Source organism: Trichosurus vulpecula, chromosome 7, assembly GCF_011100635.1.
Source record: "Trichosurus vulpecula isolate mTriVul1 chromosome 7, mTriVul1.pri, whole genome shotgun sequence".
In the NCBI taxonomy this organism is placed as follows: Eukaryota; Metazoa; Chordata; class Mammalia; order Diprotodontia; family Phalangeridae; genus Trichosurus; species Trichosurus vulpecula.
The window spans coordinates 72,826,324-72,853,856 of NC_050579.1; the positions used below are offsets into that span (position 1 = coordinate 72,826,324).

The 27,533-nt window shown below is 37.5% G+C and overlaps 1 protein-coding gene across 1 annotated transcript in view; it reads left to right on the top strand.

Moving 5' to 3' along the window:
• The window catches only part of FRRS1 (ferric chelate reductase 1), a 54,522-nt gene that overhangs the window by 11,096 nt on the left and 15,893 nt on the right, over positions 1-27,533 (top strand). Inside the window, exons 5-9 of the mRNA XM_036765909.1 lie at positions 1,445-1,627; positions 14,236-14,334; positions 16,477-16,621; positions 21,442-21,555; positions 25,446-25,561. Coding sequence (XP_036621804.1) covers positions 1,445-1,627; positions 14,236-14,334; positions 16,477-16,621; positions 21,442-21,555; positions 25,446-25,561 — 657 coding nt within the window. The remainder of the gene's footprint in view (positions 1-1,444; positions 1,628-14,235; positions 14,335-16,476; positions 16,622-21,441; positions 21,556-25,445; positions 25,562-27,533) is intronic.

Consider the following 27,533-nt stretch of genomic DNA (forward strand, 5'->3'; position numbering starts at 1 on the left):
TATCTGGATGTCTTCCCAAACTCTAGGAGAGAGTGATTACTTTCCCACAAAATTCCCATTATTTCTACCATACAAAAGGTTCTTTTTGGTTGGTGAGAGTCAGATTCAGTGTTTCCCCTTGTTCATGCCACTACCTTTTTAAGGATGTAATTATCATTAGGGCAAATGAAGAAATTAACTCCTCTGCTTTTGACAGATAGCTCCAGTAGATGTTTAGATAATCAATTTTCCCTTGACAACGAGGAGTGTAACCCTTCATATATTTGAAGATGACATCTCATTATGTCCTCATTCTGTCTTCTTTTCTCCAAGCTAAGCCCCAAATAGTCCCCTCAGCATCCTGATTTACTTTCTTCTGGTCAGCCTTCAGATTTCCAATATTCTTCCTAAGATGTAGTCCTCCAAACTGAACAAAATAGTAGAAATCCATATAGGTTTCTTAACTCCTAGGCTAGTACTCTTTAGATTCCATAATTTTCTCTTAATGAATAAATTCTATTTGCAGCTGACCTAGGGCTAGGCTAGAAATGTTTTGGGTGTGAGTCTAGTTATAGATTCTAAATATGTTGTCTGAAGACCAGCCTAGCTAAATTCAGAGGAGCTCAGCCCCACATCACTTGCAAGGAAATTATTAAAAAATGATTTTTTTTTTGCCACAGTACCTCTTGGTAGCACCAGTTACTAAGTTATACAGAGGTCTGGATCTGTGGTGGTGGAAGAAGTATTCTTACTAACCAAATTTTAGATCTGCATAGTGTTAAAGTACAGCTGACCTGATGTCATTTCTTTTTAAAAATATGTATTAACAAGGTCATTGACAACAGACCCTGTCAGACTTAGCTTATACATTTAAGGCATTCTGATGAAATATTTTTTCTTTATAATCATTCTGCCCCATTCATCATTTAAAAAATAGGCATCTAACTGAATGTTTTTAATTTTAGTTATTTCAGGGTGCAGCGTTTTTTGTATTACATTTGAATTCCATGATTATGGGCCTTACAAGTTATAGATTCCCACTGGAGTTTCTTCTTAGTTCATCTCTGTAAAACAATGAGCTTTATTAAGGTAAAAACAAAAAAATGGTCTTAAACATGCCTTTAGAATTGCACAAAGGAGGTATCAGAGTTTATTAGAGACTTTGCTCCTGAGCAACATTAAACAGGCAATGTTATAACATTGACATAATTGCAGGCCAATTTCAGTTGTAATTTCAAAGGATTTCATTAAAATTAATTGTGGGCTAAAAGTTCACAACCTATCATGCTGATTATTCCTCATTTAGGTTAGTTAATCTGGATGCATCTTTGTTCTCTTATCTGGTGATTCTTTGTTAGGAAGATTCATTTTTCTGAAAACTGTCATTTCAGTTGAAGGTCTGTTATATCATTGTCAGTGACCTGCTTTTCTGATCATTAAAATCTTTTTTTTCCTGTTTTTCTAGTTCAGCACATTGGATTGTGGGAAAAAAAAGTTCTGTATTAGGAATCCTGTGAACTGTGAACCAGGGAATGAATACCACTGTTTCTTTCTCTCCTTTGAGAGAGAGAATCATTCAGTGCTGATTGAAATGAGTGGACCTAATGAAGGCTACTTATCCTTTGCATTGTCTCATGATCAATGGATGGTAAGTATAGCTCTTCATGCAGTTATGAAGTGGAATGTGAGGAATAATTTCTAATCAGCAGTTGAGTAGATTACCCTATAATTTCAGAAATAAAACATTGTCACTGAAAAGGAGGAAAGGAGTCCCTAAAGGAGAGCAGATTCTAAGTGAACTATTTTTTTTTATTGATGTCGTACAACCAGTATGGCAAAGGGTTCATGATCATGCCATATGAAGATGGCGAAGGAAGTAGGCATACTTAGCCTAGAGAGAAGAAACTCAGTGGGGTACGTGATAGTTGTTCTCAAACATTTAAAAGGCTATTTTATGGAAGAGGGATTGGTCTTGTTCTGCTTGGTCCCAGAAGACAGAACGAAAAGCAGTGTGTAGAAATGGTAAGAGGCAAATATAGTACTTATGGAAGAAAAGACTTCCTAACATTTGGAGCTATCCAAAAGTGAAATGGGAGACTATAGGAGGCAGAGGGATCTCCATTTCACTGGAAATTTTCAAGGAAAGGACTAATGAACATTTTTGGTCAGGTATAAGTTGGACTAGATAGCTGCTAAAGTTCCTTCCAACTCAAACAATCTATGATTCTGTCTTTCATTTCTCTAACTGTTGGGGGCTTGCACAAGTATGGAAACAGTGGGGTGTCCTTGAAGCAAACATGTAGGAAACACCTGGATATTTTCATGGTTTCATAAAGTTGGAAAGAATCTTAGAGTTTGTCTGTCCCATTCTTCAGTCCCTTTTAGGGATCCCCTTTATTCTCTACTCTAAAATTATCTATAATAGGGAGTTATCCATCTTCTGCTTGAACCCTTTAGTGATGTGGAAGCTCCCTACTTATAAATACTGCCTATTCCATTTTTGCCCAGCCCTAATCATTAAAAAGTTCTTTATGAGCTGAAATCTACCTTTATGTTCTAATCATATATCTCCTTTACAACCATTTAATCATTAATCTAATCTAACAAGCCAGAAGTCCCGGATTGTCCCATCTCTTCTACTTATAAGGTGTGTGATTTGGGCAATTCACTTTACCTCACTGGGGTTCAGTTGTCATTTGTAAATTTAAGGGTTTCAAGTAGGTGGTCTATAAGGTCTCCTTCGATTCCAGAATTACATAACTCTATGAGCACTGTTTTCCAATGTTTTCTGACAGAGTCTGTTTTGGATACTTTAATGTATATAATGGTGCATTAATTTTCCTATGGCTACATCTCATTTTTTGTCATATTAGACAAAACTTAGACCAGAGAGAGTTAGTGACTTTCCCTAGGTTTCATGGCTGGTAGTGGATAGTTGAGGGTAGTTGATAGCTGAGTAAAGACTAGAATGTAAATCTCGTTGTTCCTACTCCAGAACAGTTCTTTTTCTTTCTTTTCACAGTTTAAAACACATTCTGAACTTAAAAAACAAGTACAGTGGACATTTCTATATACAAAACAAGCCAGAAATTAGAAATATGCCTGAAACTACGAATCTTTTCTAGTTCTCTTTTTAACTGTATTTGGCTGCGAACACTATGAAAAAGTCCTTAAAAATTAATGTTGTTTCCAAAGGGCTCCTCTGATGAAGGGGGTTTAGGTTTTGTCTGGTGATATCAAACTCAAATAGAAATAGGGGGTTCTAAACCATGCACGCATCTCTTTGCAGGATGCCTATTGACTTAGAACACTACATGTTCACGTATTTCTTTTTTTCATAAATTTTTAAGTGTTGTTAAATATTTCCCAATTACATTTAATCTGGTTTAGACCACACTCAAGAATATTGTGGGTCTTATATAGCCATGTGTTTGACACCTCTGATTTAATATATGAGGGCATAACTAGGAGCCAGTTGGGTGAAAGTGACATTGTTTCTTCCTCAATAGAATGTAAGCTCCTTGAAGGCTGGGATGGTTTTGTTTTTGTCTTTGTATTCCCAGTGCCCTGCCTAGCACCTGGCCTGTAATAGATGCTTGTTAAAAACTGGTTGAACTGAACTGGAAATAAACAATTTATATGTAGATAAATACATAATCTATACAAATGAAATACAAAATATTTTTGGAGTAAATGAGAGCATTGACAGATGGAGAGGATCATGAAAGGAATATAGAAGTATAGGAAGTGGCACTTGATCTGATCCTGCACACATTTGTGTCTTCCTCAGATCTGAAAAGCATGCCATTTCTATTTTCATCTAAATAACTGATAAAACTATTGAACATCCAAAGACAAAGACTTCTAGTACACTTCTAGAAACCTCCTACTTCTTTGATATCAACAAGTCTTAGGGTACAGCCATTCAGCCAGTTCTCCAGTCCATCTATCTGTAGTGTCTCCCAGCCTACATTTCTCCAACTGTCCACAAGGATATCACTAGAGGTCTTGGCAAATGCTTTGTTGAAGTCCAGACACACTGTTGACAGCATTCTTCAATCTGGATAATCTTAGATTTCCAAAAGAAGGAATTAGATTAGGTAGGCATGATTCTCTAAGAATGTGTTTGGGTTGGTACCATCACCATTTTCCTTTCTAAGTACTCATAAACCAGCAGTTATTAAGGATTTGTCAGTAATTAACTTCAAACTCTTCAGTCTTTAGATTCTGGAATGAACCCTTCCCCCACCTTTTTTTTAGAAAAGTAGAAACTTTGCCACTTAGTCTTTGGGGACTTCTACCATTGTTTAAGCTTCTGGAAGAAATATTCATAGCATTTCAGTGATGGCACCTATAAGTTCTTTCAGTACCTTAAAATTCTTTTGGATCCTAGATATTTGGACTCATTTAAACTTCTGTAAGTTACTATCATATCACTTTGGAATTTAAAATCCTTTCTTCCAGTATGAGGGAGAAGATGAAGGCAAAATATCAGTTTGAATAGTTCTGCTTCAAGCATTTAGACTAATTCTTCCTTGTTCCTCTTGCTTTAAATATATCTACTATAAAAGTACCTTTTTGTTCCTCTTGCTCTAAATATATCTACTATAAAAGTACCTTTTTGAGATTGTCTTCAGTATTTTTTTATTTTGGTAAACCTCAGCTCATTCTTAATATGAGCTTTCTTAATACTATCCTTGTGAATCTATATCATTATTGTCTTATCTGATGTTAGTTCTCTGTCCTTTCTTCTGTCTTATTTATATCTACTGTAAAAATCAGATATTATTGTGCAATCTCTTCCTTTTTTCCTTTACTTATACATCAACGTGGCCAAAGAAATCATCACCTCATGGTAAAGCTAGTAGTGGTGAGCATGTATGTTTTTAATTAGACTCATCAGAATTTTATTTTTGAGATCCTCCCATTATTCTGTAGTCATTTGTATAACGTAATCTCTGAGTGTGGAAGCATAACTATATATTCTTTTATCTTTTAAAAATCTGATTTCCTAAAATTGAGGGTATTTTTGAGATGATGCTCAATTTTCCATGCCTTGAATAGTGGAACCTTCAAGTATTTCAGAGTTACTTTTCTCCAATATTCCTGTTATTTCCATATTATAAACCACTTTTTTGTTAGGGCAGCATTTGCCTTCTTTGTTTCCTCTTTATTATTTATTTTTTCAAAATACTTGTATTGTTTATAATCTCTTGACATGGAAAAAGAATTTTGCATTATGATCCTGGGAGGCAGGGGTAAGATAAGGATTGGGGAAGCTGGGCTGAGGACATCAGAACAATCAAACAAAAAAGCAAACAACATTAGGAAACACATGATAGATTGGGAGAAGGGATCTGTGGGAGTGCCCACTAAAACACAATTGTTTTGTAAATTACCCATGGGAAGACAATGTCCTGAGTCCTTCATAATAACATAATGGGACAGACAATGATGCATCCTAGGTGGAAAACAGCAGGAAAGTGAGGAGAGAGAAAAACAGAATTAAGGGAAAATGGAAGCAAGCATGGAAAGAGATGCACCCAGGGAGGAGTTAATTGATGAAAAAAGCAGACTCTTTCTGAGGGGTAACAGCTTGGAGGAGGCAGGGAAGGGGATGTTGAGGAACGTATAATAATGAATTTCACATATCCAGAGAATTCTTTAAGAGAAAGACAGTAATTCTTCTATGTTCCTAATGTCACACACTCTCCTGCTTTCCTTGGGAAAAAAACTATAAGTTAGAAAAATATTCCAGAAGGAAGAAGTCCAAAAGTATCATCTGGATCTTAGCTTCAGAAAAGACCACCCTCCCATTTGTAACTGACTTAAGAAGAGCCAAATAATTGAGGCAATAGTCTTTGTAACAATTCCCAAAAGACTGTGAGTCACAGGACGGTGGATGCCTTTATTGCTACCTGGGTCGGAGGTGGTGGGGGTGGGGGTGGGTGGGTGGGGGTGAATCTTTCTGCTCAGGTGGAACAGACTGTGCCTCTCAGCTGAATCCTCTTCCACTTAATCGGAACACCTGACTCCTGAAGGACATGGGAAGTTGGATAACGGGGTCACGAATATGTGTGGTGAGAGTTAAAATTATTAGCATTTAAAATCAAGAATTCTTTCAGAAGCTATGCTTTCTATAGGAGACTTTGAATGGTTAACTAGATCATCGATGTCCCTCAGCATTATCCTACCTTCTTCATGTTACAACTTAATGATCTTTGTTTTGAAAGCATGATCCATATTTCTTAACTTGTCAACAGGTTTATAGTATGCTCTCAGAATGATATCACTTCTGTTTATCTGTCCTTTTAGCCTTCTCTAAAAGCTCTTCATTATGCCTTTTAGTTCTGGGCTGTTTTCTTTTATATTCTGCATCATTGTATTCATTTTTTCCCTTGATTTGTCATGTTCTTCTCTCTGTCTCCTTATGTTGGGAGTATATGGCTTGATGGCCTGGATCCCTACTATTCATGACTAAGGCACATGGAATGAATGGAAAGGTTTCTAGTCCCTAAAGCTGGTTTTTGTTCATTATGCTTTCTATAGCTATCAATCCGTTGCATTGGAGAGAGTGAGGAAGGGGAGCCAGTTATAGATGTTTTCTTGGATTGATTCCAATCTTCATCTATTTGTGTATGTGACACACATATTCTTCTTGATAAGCACAGAATCTAAATTTTGAGTTTATTATTGCATGTCATTCCAAAATGGTGAATATATAAAGTTATATGAGAAATGGCAACAAATGGATTAAAAAACCCAAAAACAAACATACCAGAATTTATACATCCAAATTCAAAATTTTCCTTTCCAACAGTCATTTTATGAATCTATTTATTCCAATGATATTGCTCTTGATCAAAGGCTTTTTGGAATTTTTTAGAGCCTTTCTTTCAAAAAGATTACTTTCCTTTGAATATCAATGCTTATGGAAAAGCTGCATCTCCTTTGACCAAATTTCTGGAAATAGCAGAAATTAGTTGAGAACTAATTCTCAAACTAGATGGGTGATCAAGCTGCCTGATATAACATTAGCTTTGTCTGGTTTTTGGTCACAAAGAGCTCACGTTAAAGGTAGTTCTTTCTGCTCTACATTATAGGAATAAAAGAGCAAAAAATTATATATTTTATCCTCTCCAGTTCAAAGTACATATTTTATTGTTGACTCTGCCCTCAGCCCTCTTTTCTTCTCTCTGTGTGCTTTCTTGGTGATCTCCTCAGTGCTCCTGTATTCAACACTCATCCACCCCTACACAGATTATTGTCTGTCTATACATCTAGCCCTCATTTTTCTCCTACGCTCTAATCCTGCATCTCTAGTTGCTAGCTGGACATCTAGGGTTTCCTATAGATATCTCCAGCTCAACATGACCAAAGCTCAACATAATGTCTTTTCCCCAAATCCTTTTACTTCTTCCTTATTTTTATATTATTGTCGAGGGTGCCATCATTCTCATTATCCAGCTTTGCAACCGAGGAGTTTTGCTCGCCTCTTCACTGTCACTCACTTTGTGCATTCAGTTAGTGGGGAGGTGCTGTTGGTTCTGTCTCTGCAACATCTTTTACATCTGTATCCTTCTGTCCACCATGGCAATAGTTGCCCTGTTGGTCTTCTTGCCTCTAGCCCCTCTCCTTTCCCATCCAAAATCCGTATAGCTGCCAAATTGACAATCCTAAAGCACCATATGACAATGGCCCCCTCCTATTCAAGAAGCTTCAGTAGCTCCCTATATAATCATAGGATTATATGTTTAGGGCTGGAAGGAACCTTTGAGGTCTCCATATTTCGTTCAAGAATTGCAAGAGAGACTTTGTCAAATATTTTGCTAAAATCCAACTTAACTATACCAGTACCATGGCCTATCAGTATATATCTGATCAAGTAGTCAGATCTGGATTGTGGGAAAAAAGTTCTGTATTAGGAATCCTGTGAACTGTGAACCGGGGAATGAATACCACTGTTTCTTTCTCTCCTTTGAGAGAGAGAATCATTCAGTGCTGATTGAAATGAGTCTAGTAATGCCGTCAGAAAAAGAATTTAAGATTAGTTTTTTTGGGGGGGGGCATATTTAAAAACAAACTATTTTTTAAATTTCTGTCTCCTGTCTATATCACAGTTGTTTGGGGAGGAACCCCATGTAGCCCCTTCTCTAGACTGAATCATCCCTTGAAACAAAGAAAAACACTTAGTTAAAAAAACCCAGTAAAATAATTGGATATGATAATGCATATATTAACAGCAGACACATTCTGTCCTAGTAATCCCCAACACTTTACTTGAAGGAGGAAGTTATGTTAATTATCTCTTTTTTGGGATCTTAACTGTTTTTAGACAATTAGAATGTAGCTTCTTTCTGCTGAACTTTTAATTTGCATTGTGGTAATCAGGGTGTTTATTATTATTTTGTCTTTTCTTACTTTCCTGTGCTTCATTTCATACCAATCTCCACATTTCCTCCAAATTCCTCATATTAATAATTTTTTTGCCTTACAGTCATATTCAATTATTTTTATACCTCATTTTTTCACTTATCTCCGCATTGATTGGATATCCATTTGGTTTCCAGTTGTCTGCTACTACAACAAGCAGTTTTGAGAGGTCATGTGGATCAACAAAAATGTCTCATTCTCTATCTTGTTGTTAAATTCTCTTCACAGTCTTTCATTGATTACTCCCAATGGCTCAGAAATCAATCTGCCAGTTCTTTGGGTATCCTAGGATATAGTTCATTTGAGTCTTTTTGAACTCATAACTGGTAGCTAGATGTTACCATTAAGGAGGTCCTACTACCTCCTTACTTATCCTGGGCAATGAGTCCCTATTGAACATTGTTATTTTGTCCTTTCTAGCAGAGATCGAACCATTGTCAGGTATTACTTGCATCTCTTCTGAGCAGTAGTCCTATCACTTTTTTGAGATACCTCCTTTCTTGACTATAGCTTTCTTTGACATTCTTAGCATATTCTGAATTTAGAATCCAGTATTTAAATGGTTGGCAGCTAGGTAGTTGTGTTGGTAAGCAAAATGGGCTCTTAGCACTCAGTTGGCTTTGGTTTGCTTTGAGTAATTCAGTGTATTTCATTGAGCCTTACTAGGTGCTAAGCCCCAGGCCCAAACCCCTATTAGGTGTAAAACCTATGTGGGTGTGGATTGGTAACTAAGGTGGGGTCCAAGGTGGGGTCCAAGGTTTACACATGAGTTTGAGTGATAGGTTTGGGACATCAGAGGCTCTTAGACCATGTGGGTTTAAGTCGCCTCTTTGTGACGATTTTAGGTCACGTGGGTGAGTCGCATGTGTGACTCACCCCTGACCGTGAAAAAGATATAAAACCAGGGGTTGGTTTCCTCTCTTTGGAGCTCTTACCCACAGCAGTGGTGGCGCATGTGACTCTGGGTCAGCCCTTGTTCTGAGCTCCTGGGCTGAATCTAGATATTGGTAACTATGAATCTGTATTTGGTCTGTCTGTTGATGTTTGTAATTTGTTTGTAATTTGCTCTGAAGTTCAGTGTGCTGGTCTTTTCCCCTGAACTAAGTGGATGATATTTGTATGCTGAATTAAAGTAAGCTTGTCAACCCCTTAATGTAGCTTTCCTTAGTTAAGCAGATCAAAAGAACCTGTGCTTTTGCAGTGTGCTGATAGCGTTCTTGTTGTTGGGCTTGTGTTGGTCTTACACCCCCACAACAGCTGCTAGCTGGATTTTTGAAACAGAGTGCTGGGCCTCAAGTCCATTAGACTCAGCTTCCCGAATTCAAATCTGGGAATCAGATTTTTTTTAGATAGCTCCCTCTTTCCCTTCTCAGTTTAACTGTTTTCTTTTCATGTTGTTGCAACAATCTGGCTAGCAGCTGCTGTGGGGAGTGAAAAACCAACACAAGCCCAACGACAAGAATGCTGCAAGCACAGGTTCTTTAGATCTGCTTTACTAAGGAAAATAGCATTAAGGGGGTTGACAATATTATTTCAATCCAACATACAAATATCATTCACTTAGTTCAGGGGAAAAAGCCAGCACCCTGAACTTCAGAGCAACTACAAACAAATTATAAACATCGACAGACAGACCTTGCCTGATTCAAATCTCAATTCAGTTACCAGGGTTTAACAAAGTCCAAACATCCAGGTTTACAAGCTGGGGTGCTCTTAACTACAGCTGCCCACAGTCTCCATATCAACATGCCTCCAAGAGTGAGAGCCCCCGGGGAGAATGCCAACCAGTGGATTTATATATCTTGTTCAGGGTCAAAGGGGAGTCACACATATGACTCACCCACGTGACCTAAAAGGTCACAAAAATGTGACTTAAACCCACGTGGTCTAAAAGTCTCTGATGTCACAAATGTCACTCAAACCCATGTAAACCAGGCTTTCCCTGGAGGCAAGGAGGTCATCAAGGACTCCTAATTTAATCAAGGAAACAAAGGCCAAACTCTTCAAAGGCACTTGATTGAATAAGTGCCAAAAGCCCATCTTAATTACCAATGCACATGTATACAGAATTTCATTCTTGAGAGCTTTCCTTTCCTTTCCTTAGGCCTCTTGTCGAATTTTAGGCCATGGGATCCTATTTACCCTTTTTCTGAATCCTTTGAAGTCTACTGCCCTGAAATCTAGGGTGCATGTCAGACTGTCCCCAGCTTTCTCCTTCTCCATTAAATTTCTAAAATGAAGGAGTACCTTTCTTTTTTCTGTATATATTTTATTTAATATTTTAGTTTTCAACATTGATTTCCACAAGATTTTGAGTTATACATTTTCTCCCCATTTCTACCCTTCCCCCCTCCAAGATGGCATATATTCTGATTGCCTCGTTCCCCAGTCAGCCCTCCCCTCTTTCACCTCATTCCCCCCCATCCCCATTCCCTTTACTTTCCTGTAGGGCAGGATAGATTTCTATGCCCCATTCCCTATATATCTTGTTTCCCAGCTGTATGCAAAAAATTAAAAAAAATTTTAAGCATCTGCTTTTAAAACTTTGAGTTTCAAATTGTCTCCCCTCTTCCCTTCCCACCCACCCTCCCTAGGAAGGCAAGCAATTCAACAAAGATCATACATGTATCATTATGCAAAATGCTTCCACAATGCTCATGTTGTAAAAGGCTAACTATATTTTACTCCTTCCTAACCTATCCCCCTTTATTGAATTTTCTCCCTTGACCCTGTCCCTTTTCAAAAGTGTTTGTTTTTGATTACCTCCTCCCCCTATTTGCCCTCCCTTCTATTGTGTCCCCCTTTTTACCTCCTTCCTCCTTCTTTCCTGTGGGGTAAGAAACCCAATTGAGTGAGTATGTTATTCCCTCCTCAGGTCAAATCTGATGAGAGCAAGATTCTCTCATTCCCCCTCACCTGGCCCCTCTTTCCTTCCTACAGAACTGCTTTTTCTTGCCACTTTTATGTGAGATAATTTACCCCATTCTATCTCCCCCTTTCTCCCTCTCTCAATATATTCCTCTCTCATTCCTTAATTTGATTTTTTTAGATATCATCCCTTCATATTCAACTCATCCTGTGCCCTCTGTCTATATATATATATAATACACACACACACACATATATATACATATATGAATATACATATATATACATACATACACATATATGTATATTCCCTTCAGCTACCCTAATACTGAGGTCTCATGAATCATACACATCATATTTCCATGTAGGAATGTAAACAAAACAGTTCAAATTTAGTAAGTCCCTTGTGATTTCTCTTTCTTGTTTACCTTCTCATGTTTCTCTTGATTCTTGTGTTTGAAAGTCAAATTTTCTATTCAGCTTTGGTCTTTTCGCTGAGAAAGCTTGAAAGTCCTCTATTTTATTGAAAATCCATATTTTGCCTTGGAGCATGATACTCAGTTTTGCTGGGTAGGTGATTCTTGGTTTTAATCCTAGCTCCATTGACCTCTGGAATATCATATTCCAAGCCCTTCGATCCGTTAATGTAGAAGCTGCTAGATCTTGTGTTATCCTAATTGTGTTTCCATAATACTCAAATTGTTTCCTTCTGGATGCTAGCAGTATTTTCTCCTTGGTCTGGGAGCTCTGGAATTTAGTGACAATATTCCTAGGAGTTTTCTTTTTGGGATCTTTTTCAGGAGGCAATCAGTGCATTCTTTCAATTTCTATTTTGCCCTGTGGCTCTAGAATATCAGGGCAGTTCTCCTTGATAATTTCTTGAAAGATGATGTCTAGGCTCTTTTTTTGATCATGGCTTTCAGGTAGTCCAATAATTTTTAAATTATCTCTCCTGGATCTATTTTCCATGTCAGTGGTTTCTCCAAAGAGATATTTCACATTGTCTTCCACTTTTTCATTCCTTTGGTTCTGTTTTATAATATCTTGATTTCTCTTAAAGTCACTAGCTTCCACTTGCTCCAATCTAATTTTTAAGGTAGTATTTTTTTCAGTGGTCCTTTGGGCCTCCTTTTCCATTTGGCTAATTCTGCCTTTCAAGGCATTCTTCTCCTCATTGACTTTTGGGAGTTCTTTTGCCATTTGGGTCAGTCTATTCTTTAAGGTGTTATTTTTTCAGTATTTTTTTGGGTCTCCTTTAGCAATTCATTGACTTGTTTTTCATGGTTTTCTTGTGTCACTCTCATTTCTCATTCCAATTTTTCCTCTACTTCTCTTACTTCCTTTTCCAAATGCTTTTTCAGCTCTTCTATGGCCTGAGCCCAATTCATATCTTTTTTGGAGGCTTTTGATGTAGGCTCTTTGACTTTGTTGACTTCTTCTGGCTGTATGATTTGATCTTCTTTGTCACCAAAAAAGTAATCTAGAGTTTGAGTCTGAGTCTGTTTTAGCTGCCTGTTCATGTTCCCAGCCAACTACTTGACCCTTGAGCTTTTTGTTGGGCTATGACTGCTTTTAGAATAGAGAATACTTTGTCTCAAGCTTTAGGGTCCAAGCACTGCTGTTTTCAGAGCTACTTCTACTCCACTGTCACCCCAGGCTCTTGTCACAGCAGTGCTCCTCCTCCCCCAAGAACTGCCAACCAGGACCACAATTCAGATCCAAGCAGGGCACAGCAAGAGAATCTGCCTTTGTGCCCACAAAGCACTCCTCGCATTCCTGCTCTGATCTACTGCGAGATTCCTCCCACCTTGTGAACCAGGGACTTGGGAAGCTGCTGATGCTGGCACTCTGGAGGCAGCCTCAAGAGTTCCTGCTGCTCCTACTGCCACTGCTGCACGACCTCCTCCATCCCCAGACTTGGTGGCCAGACCGCTCTGAACTTGATCCCGCAGTTTCCCCCTAACCTGCTCTCTGGCGTTTGTGGGTTGAGAAGTCTGGTAACTGCCACAGCTCACTGTTTCTTGGCCCCAAGGCCTCTTCTGGCTGGCTGACTCTGGGTCTGGTCTGTCCTGGCACGGTCCACGCTGGGCTGCCCTCTGCTCTCAGCACCATGTGATAGACCCTTCCTGGCAATCATCCAGGCTCTCCTGGGCTGGAGATCTGTTTCCCTCTGCTATTTTGTGGGTTCCACAGCTCTAGAGTTTGTTCAGAGCCATTTTTTACAGGTGTTTGGAGGGATTTGGGGGGCAGCTTAAGCAAGTCCCTGCCTTCCTGCTGCCATCTTGGCTCCACCCCCCAGGAGTACCTTTCTTACAATGTTCCCTTTATTTCTACCCCTACTTTTGGAACAATGTTCTGATATGTTTAGATAATTTAAGAAGCACATTAATTTAAAGCAGTCTATCAAGGGTTCCCTTTAGAGGAAATGAAAATCTAAAACCCATAGACATTATCTAAAAACTAGATTTACCACCAGCAAGGAATTTGAAGGCTATGATTTGTGCTCTCAGGGTCACTTTTGATAAGATTCCTCTCTTAGAAAAAGGGGACATTGAGGGAGAAAAAGACAGATTACATTCAACAACGGCCCTACTGACTAATGAAGCAGTCTGATCTTTTGTTCTTGCACCAGAGTTCAAGTATCTTCACTTTAATGTATGATAGTTAATGCTTTCACTGTTATTTGCATGTACCTCCCATATTATAACAAAGCTAACTCTGAAAACATAAAAAAACTCACAGTCATCCCTGTATATGCCACTTCTAATCTTTTAGATCATAAGCATCCTTAAATTGGGAAAATGGGAGAGTTCTCAACAACTTGTAATGCAAATAGGTTACTATTTTATTTTTCCACCAGATATCAAGATGCATTCTAAAATTTGTCAGTTCTTTTTTAGGAAGATATAATTTTCTACCTCCTTTAAACTTTTTGCATTTTAAAATATCTTTTAGGGTGATGATGATGGATACATATGTATTCATGAAGATGACACTGTGCGTATACATCCTTCTCATGTTATTGGACGAAGTCACCCTGTGTTGGATTCTTCGGTATGATTTAAAAATTTTGGGAAAATATCCTCCATCTTTTCGACTCTGCTGGTCATTTGGCTATAATTGCATTATTGGACATGAGCCTCCAATCAGACTAGTTGGGAAGCAAAGTCCCTTTTAGAATGTAGCTCTGGTCCTCATTCTCCCATTACAGTGATCCAGAAAGTCCTTTCAAAATTATAATTTCTTTCATCATGCAAGAGGTTTTTTTTTTTTTTTTTTTTTTTTTTTTTTTTTTTTTTTTTTAGGGAAAAGGCCTATCACTTGATCCTTTGTTCTGTCTTTGAGAGTCAGTAACATGAATATTCATTTTCTAGATACATTATTTATTTATTAAAAAGTTCCAACTCAAGTGCCTCCTGTAATGTGGAGCTGACTCTGAATTATCAAAAGCTGTGAAATTGGTATGTAAGCTCTGGCAGATCCTACTAAACTTTGAAAAACTTTGAATTTTGTCCCCTTGATAGACTCTGTCTTCTGTCTAAGGATGAGCATAGATAAGTAGGAAGAAACTTATCACTAGTAGGGTGATGGCCCCTGGGTGATACATTCTTTGACAATGGAGACTCATGAAACAATGTAGATAACTACATATTCGTTTTACTATACTATGACTGAATATGTGATACTCATAATTTTTATGATATAAATTGGCAACTTTTGTTTCCTTTTTCTGAAATAAAAAAAAGAAACACTTGAATTTGCCTCAGTTATCTGCTAATCCTTGTACTTGGCCTTTGTTGAGTTTTTCTTTTATAGTTTTTTATTTGATAAAATATTTAATTGACAAGCAGATTCCCTTCTCCCTAACTTATAGGAATGGCCTCTGAGAAGAGAGTTTTTTAAAAAATTAATTTATTTTTAGTTTTCAACATTCACTTATACAAGATTTTGAGCTCCAAATTTTCTCCCTATCTCTCTCCTACTCCCCCACCCCAAGATTGCATGCATTCTGATTACCCCTTCCCGCTGCTGTCTGCTATAACCCCCACCCCTGCCTTATCCCATTCCCCTTTACTTTCTTACCCTGTTGCCTGTATATCTTATTTCCCAGTTGTATGTAAAAACAACTTTTAACAAGCAGGAGAGTTTTTGATCAGTGAAAGGAAGCTTAAAGAGGAAAGAGACAGGTACATTATAACAGGTCATAATCACTAAAAAGTAGATTTAGATCTCATAAAAGCTCCCTAACAATTATAGCTGCAAAACTGTGGGATAGGCTGCTTCCCTCTACAGGGCATAGGGAAACTGTATTCTTCTTCGCTATAGGACTTCAAGCAAAGACTGGATGGGGTTTTCTTGTTAAACTACGGGCTAGGCTATATGGAATATGAGACCCCTTCTATTTATTATTCTATGATGTGGTGGATAGTGGGGAAAAGCTCCAAACACATGCCCTTATTGTCTCCCAGGACCATCAATACCATAGATTGTCAGGCAAATAACAAGCATTTATTAAGTACTTACTATGTGCCAGGCCAAATGTAGATGCAAATACAAAAATGAAACAGTTCTTGACATCAAGGAACTTGTTCTTTTGGAGGAAATTACATACACATATATAAGAATATATAAAATATATACAAAATATACCTAATGTGAAAGATATTTTTCACGGTCATTTTCATGATCAAATAAACTTGAATGGAATAGTAGATATTCCTAATGAACTGGAAGCAGTTATCAATTAGATTTTGCCTACCAGGGAACTTATTTAGCAAGTTATTTTTGGGGGGCACTGTATTGGACACTAATAGTCTCAATGAATTAATGAAGCTTTCAGAGACTCTTAAGTGGTATGCTCATTAGGTCCTGGGAGAATCTGGTGCAAGGTAAAATAATAACATGCTTGCCAAATGGGAGGCTGGACTCATCACTAGGAGGAAAATACCCTTTGCAATCTTCTGTGAGGAAGTGGAAGCACAATAATTGAACACAAACCAACACACATGCACACACGCAATATTACAGAAAGGAAATTCAACAAACTGTGCCATTTGGACCAGATGACCTTTAAAGCGTCATCCCGTTCTGGAGTTCTGTGCTGATTATTAATTATTATAACACCCTGATTTTTGGTAATCATTTGAAAATTTTGAGAAAGACCATTGTGTGTGCTGTGTATGTGTTTTCTTGTAGGCTACCCTTGAAGCTATGGCATGGAGGCTGGCTGATGGAGTTATTCAGTGTTCTTTTAGAAGAAATATTAGTCTTCCTGGTTCGAAGAGATTTGATCTGGACCAGAAATATTACATATTTCTAGCAAATGGAGCCACCAATGATGGTAGACATTTTCATATAAAGTATCTTTACTTAATCTTTGGAGGGCTACTATGTGGGCATGCCCACAGATGAGCAGTCAGTGTGAATAATTGAGTTTTGTATCCTTTTGAACAGGTTATGTTAAGTAGAATAGGGGTTCTTAAGTGGGCTCTGTGAAATTGTTTAATATTTTGATAACTCTATTTTGATATAATTGGTTTCCTTTGTAATCCTCTCTATTTTATTTTATGTGTTTTAAAACATTATTCTGAGAAGGGTTCATAGACTTCACCAGACTCCTATAGGGGTCTTTGACACAAAAGAGATCAAGAACTCCTGAAGTAGAAGGTAAGTTCCTTTCAATAGAATGTAAGCTCCTTGTGGATAGGGACTATTTTTCATTTTCTCTTTGTATCCCCAGAACTTAGCACCTTGTACAAACTAGGTATTCAATAAATGTTTTTTTTTAAATTGAATTGAGAAATTACAGGAAGTTTTAATGTAGCATATGGTGACTGAGATAGAGATAATTAGGCATACAACTATTTGAATATTTTTACCTGCACGGGCTAGGTATGTTGAGAAACATTCATTCATCATGCAAATTAGCATTAAAAAGCTATACAATGAAGTTACATAATAGCTTTCCAAAATAAACATTAGAGACACGGTATTACTTTGTTAGGCAAATGGCGCAGGGAGCTTTGTCATGTCTTGTTCTCTTTCTCTATAATCTTATTTTTTTTATAATGGAAGGATCCATCTGTAACACGAAGAATAACAAATACATGATAAAGTCAAATGATAAAGTTTCATGAAGTAAAATATAAATAAAATAAAAGTGTCCCAAGAGGAAAGAATAAAACAGAGTGTGGGAACTTCTATGTAACTCACATGTTTATCTTTATTAAGAGAAAGGTCTTTTGGAGGTGGGGATTGTATGTATGGATAGAGAATTAGCTTAATCACTTATTTTTATAAATACTTGAGCATTTGACTTGAGAGTCAGCCTTAGGTTGAGGAAAAACTAAAAGACAATGTGGGAAATTCATTCGATCTATTTTCTGTTTTTAAGAGGACACATCGGATGTGTAATTTAAAAAGTTACTAGATAGGATCTATAACAGAATTCTTTCCTCTAACCGGTATTAATTCCTGTTTTGACAGGTTCTGGATTAGAGGATCAGGTAGATGTCATAGAAATAGTATACCTGAATTCAAGCCAGGTGTTTGAAAGAGCTGCTCATGGTATCCTCAACAATATGGAAAGATGTGAATTGTGAGAGGGAACAGTTAGGTAGAGTCAGTAACTAGCTGGATTCGGGCTGCTGGGATTAATGGGTCAATGGCACCCAGAGAGGTTATTTCTGGTAGAGGGCTCTGCCCTTGTGCCTGTTGGGTTCAAAGTTTTAATCAGTGATTTAAAAAAGGTATAATTGTAATGCTTATCAAATTTACCAATAACACAAAACCAGAAGGGATAATTAACATGACAAAGTAAGAGTTCAAATGACTAATGTACAAATATGTTTAATATGAATGTATATGTATAGCCTATATCAGATTGCACACCATCTTGGGGAGGGGGGAGGAGAGGAAGGGGGAGAAAATTTAGAACTCAAAATCTTATAGAAGTGAATGTTGAAAACTAAAAATAAATAAATAAAAAAATAATAAAAAAATTCCAAAAGGTCTAGACCAGGGGCTCTTGACTGGGTTTATAGATCCACAAAAGATTCATGGGCAGACTTCTGGCTATTTGTGAACTTGGATGAAAAAAAAATGCATCTTCATTTCAGTGTAGTTGATTTTCTTGGTAATCCTATGCATTTTATTTTATACATTTAAAAATGTTATTCTGAGGAAGTCCATTGGCTTCACCAGACTGCCAAAGGGGTCCATGATTGTTATTAAGGTATATGACAGATTAGCTGGCCCTTGAACTCCTTTCCAACTCAGAAATCCTGTCATTCTCTTTTTCTGTGAATTGATATATTTGACTGCAGTGGGAAGAGCTAATATGTTACAGGGAGGTAGATTTAGGGTCAACAGTAGAACATTTTTCTAAGTGTTCAGAAGGATAATGTCACTTAGAAAGTGGCCCATACCTGTCACTGAAGGCATGCAGATGAAGACTGGATAACTTACTTGTTGGGGATGTAATAGAGGGAAATCTTGCTTGAATTAAGGCTTATGTTAGTTGATCTGAAACCTCTTCTAGTTCTGAGATACTATAAACCTGTAGGTATGTTGCTGCTTTTCTCATCTGCCTTATCTGACATTTCCAATTCCTGGGTGAAAAAATACCTTTCATTTATAACATATGTTTACACTTTTCACAGAGCACTTCCACACATAATATCTCATTTAATAAATTATTTTTCTTATATGTTCAACTCAACAAATACTTGTTTAATGTCTCCTATGAGCAAGGCACTGTGCTGCAGGCTGGGAATATAATAAACAAAATAACCCCTGATCTCTAGGAGTTCAAGAGGGAAAAGAAAGAATAACTGACATTAAGGTAGTATTTTATATTACATTTAATCTTTATAACAACCTTGAAATATAGGAATTATAGGGTTAAGGTTATTAAGGTATTAAGATACCCCCTATAATGGTATAGATGCAGTAGCAAGCCAGTCACCAAGCCAGGAAGAACCGGGTTCAAGTTCTTCTAACATGTACTGGCTGGGTGTGTGATTCTAGGCAAGCGATTTATTTAACCTTTTAGTCCTCTAGGAAACTCTTTAAGACCATCAGATACAGAAGTGCCAACCTCCATTGGCAGAGGGAATTCCCTCATCTTGACATGTCCAGTCCTTACACTTACCTTTCTTACTTTGCAGATTAGGAAACTGAGGCTCAGAGAAATTAAACAGCTAGTAAATGTCAGAGTCCAAATTCAAATTCAGATCACTTATTATTTCAAGATCAGTGTTCTACTTACGTCTCTAGCATTGTTTCCCTCCCTCTCCTTTATTTCTGATATCTCTTTAGTTCAGGTGTTTATTATTTTGCTCCTAGATAACTATAACAGGTGCTTTGTAGATTTCAGATGCAGTATCTTCAACTTTCAGTCCATTTTTCATGCTGCTGTCAGATTAATCTTAAAACCTGCTTTCGTCATGCACTCCTCTGCCTAAAATGTCTAACGCCTCTCTATTGCCCCCTGCAAGTCCAAACTCTTTTTCCTGAAACTCAAAGTTCTCTATAACCTGGCCTCCAACCCCATTTTCTTCATTAGCACCTTCTGTTCCAGCCAATCTTGTCCCTTTGGGGAGGCCTAAATATTCTATGATGACTCTTATTCATTTTTGTAGTAGATCCTAATATTTTAAAGTTCTGTGATTTTGTTATTGTGAATACTCCCGTCACTGACTCAGGTTGCTACCCATCTTCACTTCAGGTTTGGAGAATTTCTGTGACCAGAATAATTGAATGAGCCTCCCTGACTTGGCTAGGCTGATCTTTCCTAATAGCCTCCTTGAATACATGTATAAAATTCTGTACTTAATGGGCCTGTGGTCTCATTGTTGTGGGTTTACCTCCAGTGGTATAGGTCTTAACCCATCAATGCCTTCTTATTCCTATGTAAACCTTGTGCTCTTCTTTCCATAACTGTTCTGTAAGATATCCACCTAATGTGTCAGGAGCCAACTTCTAGGCCTATATTACTTTTCAGCATCTAAGTGGTATACTGACAATGTTAAGAGGGCTGTTAGGTGGTACAGTGGATAGAGCATTGGGCTTGGAATCAGGAAGACTTATCTTCATGAGTTCAAATCTGGTATCAGACACTAGTAAGTAAGTAAATAAATGAGACACTCAGCTAGTAAGCCTTGTGATCCTGGTCAAGTCACTTATCCCTGTTTGCCTCAGTTCTTCATCTGTAAAATGGGCTGGAGAAGGAAATGACAAACCACTCTAATTTCTTTGTCTCAAAAAGTCCCAAATGGGGTCAAAAAGAATTAGATACAGCTGAAATGTTTGAACAGCAACAAGAAGTAGGATACAGGCAGTCTGCCTGTTATCCCTGGCTCATAATATATGACTGTCCCATCTCCTTTTCCTGTCATGTATCTCTTTGAGATACCGTGTGCCACTTTTTGTGTACTAGTTTGTCATAAGGAGCATGATGAGTCTTTTCATTGCCCTTTGTGCGACACTTGTTTATTAATGACTTCTTTTATTGAAAGTAACTAATTACTCATGGTGCTTCCTTTTCCCATCTCCTGATCTGGATGGTCTTTTCCCTCCCTTCCATCTATCTGAGTCCTATTCATCTTTCAAGGCTCAATTCCAGTCTTACCTTGTCCAAGAGTCTTCCCGGATTAATAGTCAAAAATGGTATTCTCCTTCTCAGAACTTCTGTACAACATTTATTCTTTAATACCACTTATTTTAGTACTTACTCATTTTCATTGTCTCCTAATTTTTTTATTTTCTTATTTCTTGTCTCCCCAACATGATTGAAAGGGCAGTGTAAAACAGGATGATAACCATGTTTTGTACTAAAATTACCATGCAGAGTTATTGTGAATATCAAATGAGGAAATATTTATAAAATTTCTTAACACGGTGCCTGGCACTTAGTAGGTACTATAAAAATGCTTATTCCTTTCCCCCACCCTCCCCACCTCATGCTCCGCTTAGTGCCTACTACCGCATAGTCCATAGAATTGGGTGCTAAATAAATACTAGTTGGATGAATGAATAGAAAATTAAATGATAAGACCTCTGTCCATTTGAGAAGTTGCACAAACTATGTATTTCCAACATTTTATTTAATTTTCTTTTTATCGGAAGTAACTGATCCTTATACATCCTTTTCTCTTTTAGGTCAGATTTATAAGCATTCACAACAACCTCTGATTACCAGTGAAAAACATGATGTGACGGACCATCCGAAAAATATAGGAGGCTCCCGATCTCCACTCCTCCTGAAGTTTCATGGCAAGTGTCATTACACGATCTGTTTATGGGATAGAGTTCATTGATGAAGACTCGGTGTTGATTGTCTTAGGGAGTGGGTTGTGTGACTTCACAGCTGCTAACAAGTTATGTTTCTGAGCATTGAAACAAGACAGGAGCACAAGCCATCTTAATGCCAATTAATATTTGTTAGAAACTGGGGGAATGCTTGATTCATATCACAACTTTTCCTGAGGAAAAAAAGGAACAACTTTATCATGCTGTTTTCTATAGTGATGATCAATTAATTGCTAAAGGGGAAAATGACCTCTTGTTTCCTATAGCTAAGTAGTGGGATTTTGATTTTGAGGATGCTATCCGGCTCTAAGACAAAATGAAATGCCCATTGATCAACTTACGGGGCCAGCCCCATATTCTTAAAAAGTGAGAGGGGATTAGATTCTGAAAAGAAAGGCTCTCCTCCCCTCTTTTTCTCTCCCTCTCACAAAGGTTCATTAGTCTCTTCTCAACTGCCTGTAAACCTACTCAGATATCCCTTGCCTTTAAACAGGTGAAAACCCTCTTTCTTCCTTGAAAATCCTCTTTCTTCCCATCCAGGGACTCTTCCATTTCTTTCTTTCCTGTCAAACTTCTTGGAATAGTTATTTTTTATACCCACTATCTTCACTTTTTTACTCCCTACTCTGTTTTCAGTTTAACCTTTGCAATCTGACTTCTGTTCCTGCCATACTATTGAGACTGCTCTTCCAATAGTCACCAGTCATCTCTTAATTTCAAATCCAATGACCTTTTCTTTCCTTTTCAGTTTTCATTGTTGTTAACCTTTCTGTGCCATTTAACACTGACCACCCCTTTTTCTTGATACTCTTTCTATCCTTGGCTACCAAAAAAGTCACACTGTCATGGTTTTCCTTTGACCTGGCCTACTATACTTTCTCTTTTTCCTTTGTTGACTCCTTCTCTTCTTGAGAATGTAAATTTATTCTTGGAGTACTTATCAAAGTACGGCCCCCACTGTATAGCCTCTTTTCCTTGGCCATCTCATTTGCTGTTATAGCTTCAACTAGCTCTTCCTGGGTTGGGTCTTTTTGACTTTGCTGTTTTTGTCAGTGACACTGCTTAATCACTCCTCTTAAAATTATGATAATAACTTGTACTCTTTCCTTTTTATCACTTTCATGTTTTATCAGGTATTAAGTTCTGTTGATCTGTCTTTTCAACCTCTCTGCCATCTGTCCCCTCTTCAGCACTTAGCACAAAGCCTGATGCCTAGTAAGCACTTAATAAATGATTATTGATTGATTCTGTCTCTTTCCACTGCTGTCATTTGAGTATCATTCATTATAGCCCTCATTACTATTTGAAGTCCTACGCTTGCCACCTAATATACTTTAATGCCTCTCCATTCTTTCCTTTCTTCCAAACTATCTTTCATCCCACTAATGCTATTGAACTCTTTCAGTTTTATTTCATATTATTCCTCTCCATATCATCTTCATTCCAGCCAAGTTGGACTATTCATTCACTGTCTTTCTTGCATGCTCTGAACTTTCTTACTTCATTGCCTTTGTTTATGCTGTTCCTTACACCTGGAATTGTGTCTTTGTTCTGTTCTTTGCCTGTGAATTTCTGCTTATCTTATAAAACGCAATTCAAATACCACTTCCTTTAGTGAGCATTCTCTCATCTACTCCACCAAGGTGGTAACCCTTTCTCATCCTCAGACCTTAAATAACATTTTTATACATATGCACTTGCCAAGCATTATTCTGCATTGAAATTATTTGCACATAATACCACTACTAGATCTGTATAATATGACAAGGTCTGTATCCCAAAGAGAATATAAAAAAAGAAAAGGACCCACATGTACAAAAACATTTATAGAAGCTCTTTTTGTGGTGGCAAAGAATTGGAAATCGAGAGGATGCCCATCAGTTGAGGAATGTCTGAACAAGTTGTGGTATGTGAACGTACTAGAATACTGTTGTTCCATAAGAAATGATGAGCAAGTGGATTTCAGAAAAACCTGGAAAGATTTACATGAACTGATGCTGAGTGAAGTTAGCAGAACCAGGAGACTATTGTACACAATAATAGCAACGTTGTTCAGTGACCAACTTTGATAGACTTAGCTCTTCTCAGCAATACAATGATCTAAGACAATTCCAAAACACTCATGATGGAAAATGCTATCCTCATCCAGAGAAGGAACTACGGAGTCTGAATGCAGATTGAAGTATACTATTTCTTTTTTTTCTTGTGGCTTTTCCCTTTTGTTCTGATTCTTTTTTCACAATCTGACTAAAGTAGAAATATGTTTAGTATGATTGTACATATATAGCCTATATCAGATTGCATGCTGTCTTGGGGAAAGGAGAAGGGAAGGAGAGTGAAAATTTTAGAACTCTAAATCTTGTAAAAGTGAATGCTGAAAATGAAAAATTAACTAATTATTAAAAAAGAAATTATTTGCACATGTGCCACATATCCCTACTAGACTATAAACTCTATGAGGGCAGCAACATTGATATAAAAATTAGATACGAAGTTACTTAAACTTCATATCTTTTCCATCACTGACTACAGAGTCATAATAGTAGACAATAAATGTCAATTAAAAAAATTGTTTAATTGATAGGTTTTGCTTTTACGTTACCTAGATTTTGTTTCTTTCCTTCCCCCCCTTAGAATCCTTTATAACAAAGTCTTTTAAATGAAAAAGGTGAAGCTAAAAAATTCAGCAAACTGATCAATATATTGAAAAAATCTGATGTAACATACAGTGTTCCATACTTGTGCGTGTCTATTTTTTTCTTATCATGGCTTCCCCCCCCATTTTTAACATTTTTATTTAAAGTTTTGACTTTCAAATTCTATCTTTCCCTCCCTCCTTTCCCCCATCCCTGAGGCAGTAAGCAATCAGATATAGGTTATAATATGCAGTTATGTAGATCATTTCCATATTAGTCATTTTGTATAAGAAGACTTGAATAAAAGAAAAAAATGAAAGAAAGAAAGTGAAAAATAGCATGCTTCAGTCTATATTCCATCAATATCAGTTCTTTCTCTGGAGGCAGATAGTATGCTTCATCATCATCAGTCCTTTGAGATTGTCTTGGGTCATTGTACTACTGAGAAGAGCTAAGTCATTCACAGTTCTTCCTCAAACAATATTGCTGTTACTGTGTACAACGTTCTCCTGGTTCACTTCATCATGCATCAGTTCATGTAAGTCTTTCCAGGTTTTTCTGAAATCATCCTGCTTGTCATTTCATATAACATAATAATATTCCATTACAATCATAAACCACAGCTTGTTTAGCCATTCCCCAATTGATGGGCATCCTTTTGATTTCCAATTCTCAGCCACCACAAAAAGAGCTGCTATAAATATTTTTGTACAAATAGGTTCTTTTCCCTTTCTTCGAATGTCTTTGGGATATAGACCTAGCAGTGTACCCCATTTTTTGAAGGCAGACTGGTTCTTTATGAATTCACAACATAATTTACTGAATTTTTTATAGTCTGGTAGGGATAAGTGGTAATATACAAATAAAATCACCAACATAAGCTTAAAAATAACTCCATGACTTTTAATTTGCTTTTGCTTTAATCATGGCTCCAGTTTAAAGAGTACTTGGGCTCAGAAATAGTGCTTCCTTTCCTCGTTAATTCTTGTAAGGTGTGGGCCAATTCCAAAATAATCATTTGAAAAGGTAGTTTGGCTAAGAGAATTAGTAGTTTCTTTTCATTTCATTTTTAAAAAAAAGATATTTGAAATGATATCAGTTGACAGTTTTTTTTCCTGTTCTTTTATATGCTCTGGGTCTTTGGTCTAGGAATTAAAATCCAGTTTAGTGAAAGAATCACTATGGCATAGGTTGAGCACTGTGTCTTTTCTCTGGAAGGTGCATTCATGTTTGTGGCCTGGATGACAACTGGGAGCATTGGTGTGCTGATAGCCCGATTCTTCAAACCTGTGTGGCCCAAGGCCTTCCTCTTTGGTGAAGCAGCCTGGTTTCAGGTAGGCAGGAAGAAGTACTCCAATAAGATCTATGAAATTGTTTTGGCGTTAGGAAATTTTTTTTTCTGGGAGCTCTCTCTTTGAGCTCATGCTGAATCAAGATTAGTTGAGACAGTAAAGAATGTTTAGCCTGGAGAAAGGGAGACTAAGTAGGGACACAATAGTGGTCTTCAAGTATTTGAAGCCTTGCCCCCTGAAAGAGGGATCGCATCTATTCTACTTGGGCCCAGAGGCCAGAACTAGCAGCTGGGTGGGGGCAGGGTTGAGGTGGCAAAGAGGACGATTTAGGTTTGTTATAAGGAATGGCTTCCTAACAACAATCTGGAAGTTGAATGGGCTGGCTTGGGTGGCCTTTCCTCACTAGAGGTCTTTAAGCAATCTTGTTTAGCCATGGACTTCACAGGCATTCAAAGCATGTATAATTGGGCTCCAATGATACCTTAATAGCTCTATCTCTTATTGCTCTTCTTCACATAGTTCAAGTTCCAACCCAAGTGGACTGCTCTTGGCCCCTGAAACATGCTGTGCACTTTATCATATCCATGCCTTCTTTCACAGTGCTCCTTATACCTGTAATGCCCTCTATCTTCACAATCTGAAGACCTGTCCAACCTTCAGAGCTCTGCTAAAATACTACCTTTTACATATGAAATCATCATGAAAATCTTCCCCCTTAGACCTCATATAGCAATTTTTTTGCACTTCCTTAATGAACTCATCATATTCTATTGTATGTTATATTACATAGGATCAAGTTTCTCCACTGACAGATACTGGGTGTTCAACCCCAGGCAAACAGCTAGGTACTCTAGACAGCCTCTAAGTTGCAGAGAAAGTGGCAGCCTGAATTGGTAGAGGGAACTTCCTTACTGGGAGTTCCTTATGCCAATGGAATTACAGTTCTGGTCCATATCCATATCCCTATTATGTTATCTTTTGTCAGTCAACACACATTTATTAAACACTATGTGCAAGACACTGTGCTCTTATCACTATCTACATGAAAAGAAAGACTGACTCATCTGAACTTTGTATGTCTAGCAATGCCTAGCACAGTGCTCTGAACACAGTAGGTGCTTAATAAATGTTTGTTGAATTTCTTAAAATTTATAGAATCATAGAATGTCAGAGTTGGAAGAGACTTTAGCAACCACCTGATTCAACCCATAACTGAAGAAGAATGTTCATTATTGTGTAAAGGATCAGTGGTCATTCAGCCTTTCTTTAAGGACTTCCAAGTGATGGTGGGGAGGCACTAGCTTCTGAGGCAGCCCATTGCAAGTTCATTAATCTTAGCTTTGACTTCTGGGGTCAAGTAGTACAAGGCTAATCCCTTTTATGTGTGACCATTCCTCAAGTACTTGAAGACAACTCTCATTTCTCCTCTTCATTTTTTTCTTCTTCATGCTAAACATTCCTAGTTCATTCAAATGATCCTCCTGTTTCATGGACTCAAGATCCTTCTCCTTTCTAGTTTCCATCTTCTGTACACTCTCCAGGTTATCAGCATCCTTCTTAAAATGTGGTGCCCAGAACAGAGCACAATACTGCAGATGTGCTTTACTAGGGTGGAGTACAGAGGGACTGTCACCTTCCCATATCTGGAAAGTATGTCTCTCTTAAGGCAGCTCAAATCACATTAGCTACTGCCAGGTTCCTTTCCACAAATTTTGTTCCTTTGTGATTATTTTTGCCCATTAGCTAGCTTTCAGTGGATCTTTTTATAGCCCTATAAGCCTAATTCTCCTATCTAACCTAAATTCTCTCTCCTCACTTTTCCAACCAGGTTATTCTTTTTACTGTATCTCATACCTTGTTCCTTTCTCATTCATGCTATTTCCTCTTGCTTAGAATGTCCTCATCTCTCCTCTCTACCTCTTCAAATCTTAAACTTCCTTTAAGGACCCACCCAAGACTCACTTTTTTTCATTAAAAACCCTCACCACAATCTTTATATTCTTTACACCAGAGA